Source organism: Neopelma chrysocephalum, unplaced genomic scaffold (genome assembly GCF_003984885.1).
Source record: "Neopelma chrysocephalum unplaced genomic scaffold, ASM398488v2 Primary Assembly neopelma1_60, whole genome shotgun sequence".
NCBI lineage: Eukaryota > Metazoa > Chordata > Aves > Passeriformes > Pipridae > Neopelma > Neopelma chrysocephalum.
In genome coordinates this window covers 1499120-1512017 of record NW_020897715.1, presented here as the reverse complement: position 1 = coordinate 1512017, position 12898 = coordinate 1499120, and the positions used below count along the sequence as shown (strand labels likewise).

The 12898-nt window shown below is 36.9% G+C and overlaps 1 protein-coding gene across 1 annotated transcript in view; it reads left to right on the top strand.

The window, feature by feature from the left end:
* Positions 1-12434, top strand: part of TMPRSS15 (transmembrane serine protease 15) — a 53561-nt gene extending 41127 nt beyond the window's left edge. Inside the window, exons 23-29 of the mRNA XM_027681485.1 lie at positions 3333-3428; positions 6420-6469; positions 6886-7060; positions 8988-9169; positions 9400-9495; positions 10419-10558; positions 12244-12434. Of these exons, the coding sequence (XP_027537286.1) occupies positions 3333-3428; positions 6420-6469; positions 6886-7060; positions 8988-9169; positions 9400-9495; positions 10419-10558; positions 12244-12399 (895 nt within the window). The 3' untranslated portion in view covers positions 12400-12434. The remainder of the gene's footprint in view (positions 1-3332; positions 3429-6419; positions 6470-6885; positions 7061-8987; positions 9170-9399; positions 9496-10418; positions 10559-12243) is intronic.
* The last annotated feature ends 464 nt before the right edge of the window (positions 12435-12898 follow it).

Genomic DNA, 12898 nt, shown 5'->3' with positions numbered 1-12898 from the left:
TAGGTACTACATTTACATAAATATCTGATAGTTACACGCACAAATCCTGATCATAATTTAGGTATGTAGTTACCTCTTAAGTATGGATATAAGAACAAACAAACCATGTTTAAATATACTTCTAGGCACATACCACCCTCTTTAGAGTGGCCAGTAGCCTTCCTTCTCTGATTCTTTCTCCCCCTCCCTTGCCTCTTTTCCCTCTGCAACTTCTGGAAAGGAATAATTTTGTGGTCTATTGATTTAAATTACATTTTTATATTTGATAGGCTTCAATGAACTTTGTCTTCCATGACGCTTTCTATTACCTTTTAAAAATTACTTATGTTTTTGCCCCCATAACATTTTGTGGCAGTATGTTTCAGGTTCTCTATAAACTAGTCAGAAGCACTTGCTAAAAAATTTCCTTTTAAGTTTCCTACCCATTTTTTTAAATTCCATTTCTGTTTATTGAATATTCCCATTGTCAAGAAAAAGTATTCCTAAATATAAATTGTATCACAGTTTTTGTAACCTGGGGGCTACTGCTTTTACTGATGCTACAGAATAGAATAAAATTCTCACGTGTGTATATATATATATATATATATATATGTGGGGTATGTGTGTATATATATGTATACATATTGAGATAGATAGATATAATACATATATATATATGTATATATATATATAAAACACACTATTTCTGCCTTCCCTGAATCCCACTGTAGCAGCATATTTGTTAATAAATCTCACCGTATTTGTTGCTAAATGAATGTTTGTAATAACAGGTCCTGAGTAGGCTATAGCTCATGCTGCTGTGCTGAATTACAACCTAGAATCATGCTTTATTAGAGAAAGAAGGGTAAGGTTCATCTAGGACAATTCTCCTTTACTGTTAATTGATAATTTGCTAATCTCATTTGCTGTTTAATTTATTAAAAGGACTGAAATGATAGCATATACTGATTATTCATGTATCTGGGCTAGAAAGTGCCATGTTCCACACAGATTCTAATAAACCACACTTGTGAATCCTTTTGCCTCCATTTTTCAAATATGTGACTGTTGCACTTGTAATATGTGCCAAAGAGGAAGCAAATCTGGAGGCAAGTCTGTATGTTCATCTACAAAATACAGCTTAGGCAAATCATTTACAAATATTCTTAGTAAGTCTGGGGTAGAAGGTGAACAAATTGATGCTCTTGGGACATCTGAAAATGATCCTTTGCTCAGCTTGTGCTTGTAGCTGTATGCATCTGACAGCACAGTTAAATTCTGAGTATTATCAGCATCTTATTTCCTGGAATGAAGAAAATCATACATTGAACTTTTCACCATTCCACTGGCCTGGTGTGAAATATGCTTGTTTCTCTGGGACCAGAGCCAGCTGGGTCTTTACTTAATTGTAAAATTCTCACAAAAGTCTTGAGCAGAAATTTATTTCACTGGAATACAATGTCTTGTCTGAGATTTCCAGGTCGATGAGGTTTTCATCCTCACCATGTCCAAATGTCATCCACCAAAGGGTCATGTGCTCAGTGTTAAGAGAGAATGTACTTCTCAGGTGTGCTTAGACTGTGTTTGCAGCATTGATGACCAGAATTAGGGCAGTCCTGATAATTTGGTGATACACTTAATTTCATGTCAGTTGTCAACAACTAATAATGTGTTCTTTGACCTTAAAGGTATAGGAGGAATGTCAATGATTTTTTGGGATTTGTAGGTCCACAGCTTCATTTAGGATCAGGCATTAGGAAGCTTGGCTTAAACCCATTGCTTAGGAACCTTCATTTCAGATGCAGAAAGTATAGAGAGGTTAGTTTTATTTATAGTTTTCAAATTTTCATGTTAAATATTGTGTGAATGCAAGCAGTTAGAAAATAGCAGCTTTTCATATGAGTCCCCATGTAAACACAGGTGTTTTTTTTAGGCTTACCTGGGTTGGCACTTTACTATTCTCCCAGACCGTCTAAAAGGTCAAGTCACTCTTCTGGGGTAATCTCTGAAGTACATATTAGTGTACTAATGTTTACACTAGAAAAATTCTGTACACTAGGCTAGAGTGTACAGACATTCTTCACACATTTAGAGAGAGAGAGACAAAATTAAGTGGATTTTGTCACTTCCAGGCTGAGAAATGTGGCAGTAGTGACTTTTCCAGCAGGTGGGTCACAGCTCTCCTAGTGGCACAGCAGGGCTGTTGAACACCTCCCTTCCCCTGTACCTAGTCTTGGTCTCCATACACAGCAGAATTGCAGGCAGATTCTAGACTTCATGCTTCCCAGCATTTGAAGAGGAGAGATACTTCTTTCATACACACTTTGCTCCTTGTGTGTCAAACCTGCACAAGTGGTTCTCCTCTTGATCCTGAGATATGTATGGCTAAAAGGTCAGATGGGACTAGGCTGTCATCCCCCCAAAAGTTATGTAGTTTAGCCACAGCTATCTTTTTTCCCCATATTTCCTCGAGGGAAACAAATATGACTCATAGGTATATGTTCCAAGCTGGTCATATGAAGTATCACAAGTTATATGACGCAGAATGAGCTATAAAGTAAATCTGGATATGGTTTAGAAACATCAAAACAATTTATCTTTACACAGAATTCTTGGTGTTCAAAAAGCCATTGCTGCAAAAAAATAAGTAGGCTGAGGAACAGACTAATTGGTGACCTTTAAACCAATAAGATGACCTTCAAAGGTCCCTTCCAACCCAAATTATTCTATGATTCTATGACTACACCCCACTTCAGAGGAACTATCGTGATCAATAGCAAACACAACACCCTTGACGTATTCCACAGTTATTTTGATATCAACAGATCTGCAAGGTGAAACTTAAGTTTTAAGGAAGGTAACATTTATTGCATTACATTCTTCATGATATAAAACACAGTTTCAGTTCTTTTCTAGAGAGTATTGTATCAGTGTAATTACACTCCCCCCAAAAAGCAAGACTGTGATACTCCAAGGCTCTGCTATTATTGCTCTGTTCTGCATACTAAGTTTTAGCTCTATGTATTTAAGAATTGGTATTGCAAACCCTTCATTGTGGCACAGAAAAGAAAAAAAATATATTTACTGCTGTTAAAACAATTAATTTCTGTCTCTTTCAATATTACTGTAGCATTAGAAATCTTGGAGTAAGATGTAAGAGTGGAAGTGAGTCACATTTTAATCCATATGAGTTTCAAGCCTCAAGAATCTCCTGCTAAATAGTCATTATTTCAGGGGAAAAAAAAAACAAACTCATGCTGTTTATTCCACCAGTATAATCATTTCCCAAATGTTACTCTACTAGTGGAACAGGGTAAATATCTAAAAATATACATATCTCTTCCTCCCAGGAATGCAAATATGTCATCAACTGTATTATTCACTGGAAACGGCCCATTTGTCAACATCACCGAAGGAGTGAACCACAGCCTAATATTTACAAAAAGGTGGGTAGAGTGAGGTTTCTTCCTCATACAAGTGATAACTTGAAAGTATGTTGGTGATCATTTATACACTAATTTCTAGTTCAAATTTCCCTGAGAGGTAACAAGATTCTGTATATGGTCTGGACTATAAACATATCTAGGTTTATTCTCTGTTTACTGATGGGTTCTGGGTAACATTGGGCAACTCTTCCCCTTCTATTCTCCTCTATCTATTGTAAATTAAAAGGGAAAAAGATGCTTGCTACATTTTTAGGTAGCATTCAGTAAAATCTTAAGTGAAGTCTTTATCCATTTACTGTGGGAACAGTAAATACTGCTATTTTAGTAAAACATTTCTTATCTAGAAATCTCTAAATTATGAATATATAATATAGTAGAATTTAGATGGAGTGGCATTCGCCCATAGTTATAATCCATCATCAATTTAAAAAAAAAAATATATAATGACTTCAATTGCTGTTTTTCTGCTTATAAGAGGGTTTAATATGCACATTTTTCTGGAATGTTACCAAAAGCATTGAGGCAGAAAATTACCGTCTAATTGCTCAAATGCTGAAATCGTGTTGAGGACAGCAAGAGTCCATGTTCTTTCAGTTTTCCTTTATAAACACACCACATAGTAATAAAGCAGGAGAGAAATATTATTTTTCTATGCTCTATTTTATCTCCGGGGGAAAAAAATAAAACATACATTTTATGTCCTAATTATACTCCCAAACATTTATTTATTATTCTCACTGGTGATGAAAGTATCTTAAACTAATGGAATGTCATTGCAAGCTATTTTTCTTTTTTTCTTGCATGGATGTCTAAACCAGAATTGCCACAAGACATCTTGAAGAGCAGTAATGATTTAAAGATTTCTTCTGTTAATATCAATTAAACACTAAAAAGTGATTAATGCAGGAGGAAATGGAATAAATTCATTTATCTTAGTTGTATTTCTGCTGCAGAAATAGGTGTCTCCTACCGTGTTTCACATGGGCAGCTGATAGGAATCATTTTACAGGGTGACACCATTACAGATTGACACACTATTTTTGTACATAACATGAATGATAGAAAGATCACATAGACTTGATAATTCAAGCAACTGAATTCATTAACTGGTAATCTAATTACAAAATGTGTTTCTCACATTGCCTTTGGCCTTTACTCGAGTGCATCCACCACTGAAACAAAGGAGGGCACATATAATAGGGCTTGAAAGCTGCAGTGACAGAGACAGCAAAAGTGTTCTCTGATGCCCTTAGGTAATGTGATTTTTGGCAGGATAGCTTTGTAACAGCGCAGAACCCTGCCTGGTAGATATATGTGAGCAGATTCCACAGAGATAATTGCTTTTGCCAGTTCTGAGTGAGGATCATGCTCACAGATATCCCAACCGCTCCAGATGTCTGCCTGGCGTGCTGTTTGGTAGCTGACACTCAGGGAGGCACACAGGTTGGATATTCAGCACAGCCAATGCCTCTGCTGCCTTTTGGCCTCCCTGTGCTGACCAAGAGGCAGCTGAGGACCGTTGGGCTGAAGTGCAGGCAGGGAAGTGCTTTTCCTGCTGGGAGAAAGCTTCAGGAAAAAGAAAAAGCAGAGGTCCATGAAGTAATTTCTGCTAAAACAACAAGTTGGTACTGGTGAGGGGACAAAGACCCTCGGTACGTGTGACTCCCTGCTTTTATATAAAATTATAGGGACAAATCTGACATGTTGGGCACTCATTTGGTTAGTTTATTCATCTACCTATAAGAAAGCATAGGATCAGATAAATAAAGGAGCTAATATACAGCCCCACTGATCACCCTTTTAAAGCCTATGGAGGGAGCTTGGTCAAGAGTATCTAGTTGCTATATTTATGCAGAAGATGGTCTTGGTTTCCAGTGGGTTTGTGCATTTCTGGTTGTTCTCCCTGATGTTCGCCTCGCTAGAAAGGGACGCCCTTATGAAGTCAATATAGATTTGAACACAAATTACAGAATTTGGTTTCCAGTTTTTAAGTCACAACTTTAAAAGATGGTGACGGGAGACTGTTCAGAGGTGAAGGGATATCTTGTTCTTACCCCTCTGTAGTGAAGGTTTAACTAAGCAGGAGCTGGGTGGTTACAGTTCCCGCTTTCCTCCTTGAACCACTATGCCATTGGGAAAATGTCATGTCAGGCAATATTTCCCCCTCAAGAGACATCAGATTTTAGAGCAAACATAGTGAAGGATACATCATACCATATCATGTTTAAAGTAACCTTCCCTTTTCCTATTTAAAAATTATGTGGAAATGCACACTGTAAACAAACCATTGGCAGACTTTTTTTTTCCTCTCTCTCTGATGTATTTCTGTGTGTATCAGATAGAAATTGCTAGCACACACACTGTCTCAAGTGTTTCAGATTCATTACAAGCTATGAATACAATCTTAAAACCTCTGGGTGAGTAGTTTTGATCTGTGATCTTGTGCTCCTCAGCCTCTGGCTTTATATCTCTGCTAAATAATTTCTAACCTTGCAGATGCAGCTATGTATTTTACAGTGCATTATTATCTTAGTAAAATGATACAGTGGTATCAAACTATCCTCTTAAATTCTTTGGTCACACTGATCTCTAGTGGTAAGGTATTGAAAACATCTCAAAAGGTAGAAAAAAATGCCATAGGCAATTACAATTTTATTGGGAGTCTGTCACAGACAGATGACTAATTTCCCTAAAACACAAGGATGTCTACATTTATTTCCATAACATAAACCAATTAAGTGTTCATTGGAGGGGAATATGTAAATTTAATCTTATATATTGCATAATGTTTTGTATTTATAACTAAAAATAATTTAAACATGTGGGATAAATTATCTTATTTAACAGCTGGATACTGATAAACTGATAGACTAATGTACATATCTGTATGATTATATACATTTATATATGTGTGTATGTTTATATATTTGACAGTCATCTAGAGCTATCTAGTGTGCAGATACTTGTGATTTAATTGCACTTTCCTTCTAGAGAACACTGTTTGAACAACCTGGTGGTTCATCTGCAATGTAACATTCAATGTAAGTACTCCAGGAATATTTCACAGGGAGATCAAATTGTTCAGACCGTAAAGCCTAATGTTTATAGCTTGAATGGAAAGGTTAGGGATTGGACTATAAAAGCTATAGTCATAATGATAAAAACACAGGAAAATTTACAGTCTTCACTTGTTTTCAGTGTTAAGTATTCACTAGAGATGGATCTATACTGAAAACATAAATAAAAAATCCAGAAGGTCTGAGGAAAGAACATATCTAAATCCAAGCTATAAAGTTGCATCTTGAATTCAGCTATAAAACACCAAACTTTTTTCTGCTATTTTTGAATAGCAGTTCAGATTCTACAAAGCCTATTTTTTCCAAGAATACTGACTAGTCTAATAAAATTTACTATATCCCCTTAATCTTTTTTGTTTGTTTGCTTTTCTTTATTTTAGCTTGTGGAAAACACCTGGTAACTCAGAACAACGCCACAAGGATTGTAGGTGGAAGTGATGCCAGAAGAGAGGCTTGGCCTTGGATAGTTTCACTCCATTATAATTTACGACCTGTTTGTGGAGCTTCCCTTGTCAGTGACGAGTGGCTGGTGACAGCAGCACATTGTGTATATGGGTAAAGTTCATGGCACTCAGAGCTAACACATTCTGACACTCCCCCAAACAGTGGGTAGTCACCACTAAAGCTCTGTTGAAGTATGACCTGAGAGATTTATCAGTCCTGTACAGAGCAAACCACACTTTCAAAAGATCCTACTGAAATCCCTGGGAAGCAGCACTTTTTAGAGTGCTCCCAGATGTTGACTTTAGAATAAATTAGAAAATTTACTTTAAAAAAAATTTACTTTAGAATAAATTCACAAGTGCTTCTTTCTCTCTGCTGACTCCAGGGCATCTTTCCAACCAGCTGAAGTGGCCATATGACATCCATGCCACATCATTTTTATTTTAAAGATAGTGGAACACTTGTTTCATGTGCAAGTTCACTAAGGAGGTATCAGACTATGAATAAATTGTGACATTGATATAAAAAATTAACAACAAGCTCACTGTTTAATGACTGTGCTTTGAATCACTTGTGGGCTCAGCTAAAAGCTCCTTTACTTTCTGGTAAATCCTCAGTCCTTACTTTAATGCAGAGAATCATGGAAACTAAGCAGCATTTTCTGCACAATAAAGAATTTCACTTTAAATATATGGTATCAATTCTGAGCATTGGTACTTAATCCGTAATTAATGTGGGCCTCCATAAATTAGTTGAATCTCTGCCAGTGGTATAAAGGATGACATCATACCCCATAAAGGTAAACTCAACGTTGCCTGCTCCTAGTGTATACTATCATACATTGATCAAGATTTACTGTGCACCACTAGAATGAATCTTGATTTATGTGCATTGATTAGGCAATATTGGATATCCTCTAGATAGTGTTATTTGTACCATTCAAATAAGTGATGTATATTTAAACATTTTCTAGGGTTTGCTTTCATAACATCTATAATAAAAACAAGTGTAGGAACTGGAATGGTAAAAAAAGAAGAAATATTAATATTGAAAATTACAGTAGAGTTTTCATTATAGATAGCTAAATAGTAAGGCTGTGGAGACTTGCCAAAATATTAATGTTGCCTCATTGCACAGCAGGAGCTGCATCCCACACAAAGACACTGAAATGAGAAGGATCAAATCCTCTTAGTTTCCACGCAATAAACCCACAACTGCCTTAATACTTCCTTTTCACTTGAATCACCCTTTTATTTTCACTTAAATTTAATTTTATCATCTTGACTTTGCTAGAATTTTCCTAAAGCAGAGCTTGCCATTTCACACCTTAATTCTGAACATTTACTTAAGCACTCCTACTTTAGAACAAAATAAGCCCTTGATGTCAAAGCAAAAGATCAGCAGAAACCAACTCAGTACAACAACCAGGTTGAAAACATATTTTTGAAACTATAAACTGGTTGATTACAAAATAGCAAATAATTAAGTTCTCTGACAAATACGGCCTCAAAATAACATGTGTAGCTCAGGGGAAAAAAATGCAGATTATTATTTTGTCTTGGCACATCTTTTTCGATTTAGATTTTAAAAAAAAAAAAGAGAACAATTTTCTGAGTCTTTGAGCTGCAGCATTTCCAATGACATCTTAGACCTATTATTCTTTAGATATTCCATTCCAATTTTCTAACTGGGACCAATATTAATTGCCTGGTGGGCAGTCAGCGGTATCCTTCATAGTGTTTAAGAAACCATAGTAATTTAGTTAATGTATTTTCCTCCCCTGCACCACTGTCTGATTAATTCATTATAAATAATGCATTATAAGCTTACCATAAAAAAATCAACAACATATATCTGCAGTGTGGATGTTTAAGATAGTATTACCATCACGAAATTGTGAGCACATCTATTTATTTTGACAAAATGTGCAAATGCTACGAATTACCATGAGGTTACAGATCAGCCTTTTATCTAACACATATTTTTTCAAAATTTTCATTAATCATTCGTAATTGTGAGTACTCCTTGCAACTTCTAGGAGGCAATTAAAACCGTCTCGATGGCAAGCAGTCCTTGGCCTCTATGCTCAGTCAGATCTGACTCAGCCTTCAACAGCAGTTCGAAACATTGATCGAATAATTATGAATCCTCATTACATGAAGCAAACAAAAGACAGTGATATTGCTCTTATGCACCTACAGCACAAAGTGCAATATACAGGTGAGCTGTTATTCTCTCATAAAGCAGATTTACTCTGTTATGCAAAACTGTGCTAAGCATGAGGGTGGTCGGGTGGCTGTACATTTTTTACATCTTGGAGTCAGCCCAGTGCTTCCTGGATATCTTGCCCAAAAAGTGGCTTTGAATTAATGCACATCTTCCTATGAGACCTCACAAAAACCTGAACACGGGGAAGAGGTTGAAATTCATTGCTTGTTTCTCATCCACAGATTACATACAACCTATCTGCTTACCAGAAGAAAACCAACAGTTTTTACCAGGAATTAACTGCTCCATTGCTGGCTGGGGTAACATTGAGAATGAAGGTGGGTCATCTGCTTGGAAAATTATGACAGGCATGCAGCTGTGAGGGAAAACTTGTTTCTCACTCCACAGGAGTTGCTAAGGTCAAATAGTTTAGAGTTACTGCTCCATAAGAAAATTTGGGAACTATCCCACTCCACCATTCCTTCTCTAAAGCACAGTGACAGAGTGTTAACATATTTATTGGAAAAAACATACATATCTAAGATCATTAAACTATGAAGTAACCTTATTACATCCCCTTAGAAGTTATGATGACTATTTTCTCAACATGAAATATGTACATCTTGTTTCCAGATTTGGGGTGGGGGAGGGGGAAGGTTAGTCTTTCTGACAATGTGAAAATTATTTTCCCCAGAAGTCAAGCAAACTGACTGCAGTGTGAAATGTATGTGCTGTTTGTATGTCAAATGCTCCAGATTTGGAGTCTCTCTGAAATAATAAACATGCCATGTTCACTTCTGCAGTTGCTTGAATGCATTGCCTTCTACATTTCAGAATAAAATTTCATTTAAAATTTTGGGTAGGAATTAGTAAAATAATCTTTTATAGAAACTGTAAATATTCAATCAAAGTTGCACAATGAATAGTGAGGAAGCACTCCACAATCCAAGCTCCCAAGCCCTTAGTTATCCCTTAGATCTCCCCGCAGTGAGTTCATACTCATTGATTTTAGTAATCTTGATTTAATTATAACCAAATTCAGTCCCATTACACAAATGAAAGACAGGACTCAGTCAACGAGCACCTTTTAATCAGTGCCTGTGTTACAGGGGCATAAGCCTGAATGGTACAGCAGTGAACTAGGGATTCCTGCTGCTCGGGAGCGTGCCCAGCATGCTGGAAAAACAACAAAACCATCAGTGTTCCAAGCAGGATGTACATATTTATTGCTGCAGGTAAAGGTAATTTGTATTTTCACCAGGTCCCACTTCGGACATATTGCGAGAAGCAGAGGTCCCCCTCATTTCGAATGAGAAATGCCAACAACGGATGCCAGAATACACTATTACTGAGAATATGCTCTGTGCGGGATATGACATGGGAGGAATAGATTCCTGTCAGGTAAATACAAGCAACTCACTTCCACTGCTAGCATATACCAAATCTAGTTACTGAATAAAATGCTCCCTGATCGTCCAGTCAATAAAACTAGGACAATCACTGTCCATGAATGTAATTTCTACTCACAGCATTCTGCCCATTTAATACTTTGTCAAGATACAAGTTGAAAAACTAAAAATCTTTTTTACGTCATCTTGGCATAAACACGGAGGGAGTTAAATAAGACTGCACTTAGCTTTGAATAATTACTGCTGAGTAATTCTACGAAGGAGAGAGGGACAGGTTTAGGGGAAAGCAGGGAACAGAGAAATAAACACCAAATAGATTGAAGTCTCAGGAATGCTTCATGAAGGGAAAAGGAGAAAACAACGCTGCTTTTCCCCAGAAACCGTAGACTTTGAAGGCCTTTTGTCAGTGGATGCCACAGCATTTCAGAGAGGCTGCCTTTCTGCATTGATCTCATATGTAGCTTCCTAGGAGGGTTAGTTTTTATCCATTCCAGCTCTACTTATAAACACACTGCTTCTCTTTAAGAATGTACTCAGAACCGGCTGTCACATAATTTTTTTTCCAGTAATATGGAGTTTATGGCCTGGAGACTGGCCGGTTCTCCTCAAGCCTGATGAGGAGCACGCTCACATAATTGCTCCTGCCTTGCTCTCCCATTCTAAGCCTTCACCAGGTGCAGTGACTTTGGTTAGCTTAGTCCAGAAGGAGGAGTGTGTGCGAGCATAATGCCCCTCCCTTCTGTGGCCTTTCTCTTTCCTTTTTGCTTTCTGTATCTCATACCGGGGGGGGGGGGGGGGGGGGAAAAAAAAAAAAAAGAAAAAAAGTTCAGCATCACAGGCTGATACAGAGGACAAGTGACCAGTGCTGTGATCATGACCATTCAGCCATAAGCAAAGATGAACAAGTGAGTCCTGTGAGCACTTCCCCCTTTAGGCTGCTGTCACAGCCTTTGAACATTCTGGGATGCCTTAGAGTTATGGGCAGAAGTATTTTAATGGCCAACTCCTTGCAGAACTCACCAGTAAAGATCTATTCACGGGGCCAGGAGAAGAACCAATTAATACTGGTTCAACTAACTGGACAGACAATGAAAAATAGTCATTGTTTTCTTTATCATCAAATCAAGGCACTCATGTCTGACTCATCCCCCAGTCAGGCTGTGGGATGAATTAAATTGCATCTCTATTGCAATGCTACATCTGCTTAACTATTGAGAAGGAGGTGTGAGAAAAGAACACCTTCTCTTTTGGAAATCTTGTCGCCTTCTTCTCTAAATTTGAAACTGAAGAAATTCTGGGGTGACTGAAAATAGAACTGTGTTTTGGTTGAATATATTCAACAACAAAAAAATTCTACACATTTACCCAGACTTTGTGAAAGATGAAGGGCTGAAGGTAAATGTCATAAGCAAAAAGAAAATCACTTGAAACCCAGTCCTGTACCGAAAGACTGGTAAGAGTTGAGGATCACTTCTTTAAAAAAACGAAGAAAAAAAGGAAATGGATCATTTCAAGAATTTTTTTCACATGGAAACATTCATATTGATCTCACTTCTTGGTGCCCAAGTCATATAGAGATACAACATCTATTATTAAAGCATCAAAACAAAACATCATAAGCAGGTTCTTCTTCAGAGATGAACAGTTCCCTTTCAACTTTTGAATTTCTTATTGCAGGGGGATTCAGGTGGTCCTCTGACATTTGAAGATGGGGACAGGTGGTTTTTGGTTGGTGTAACATCATTCGGCTACAAGTGTGCACTTCCTGAACGACCAGGAGTGTATGTTCGAGTCACCAAGTTTGTGGACTGGATCAAAAATATCATCTATTAGCTGGGTATTTTTTAATTATAGAGATATAATTTAAATGTTGAAGGTAAGCCATTGCATAACGTAAACCAGACTGGCATGTCAGTCTCACAGAAAAACTGAATAAATATTTAAATTTTGAGGAGGAAAATATTAGTAACTGAGAACTCCATTTCCAGTTGAGAGCAATATTTCAAAATAGATGTTGGGGGTTTGTTAATAAATAGTTTTATCATTTTACTTTTTTTTTTTATATGAAGGTGTGGGAAAAGTTTCTTTGAACACCAGTGCAGTAAATGCACAGTGGAGGGTTTTACAAACCATGAGCAGTAAAAAAAAATATAAAAAGTTTCCAAACTGCAAATGCTTTAGTGAAAAAGAATAAAAATTATTAATATCAGGTAAAAAGAAATGGTTTTATGTTTTTATACTGTGTTTTTCAATGTGCAATTTGATTTAATGCACAGTCAACTCTTTCCCAGTGATCTGTCTGAATATTAAAATGAAGGTTTGTTTAAACTGG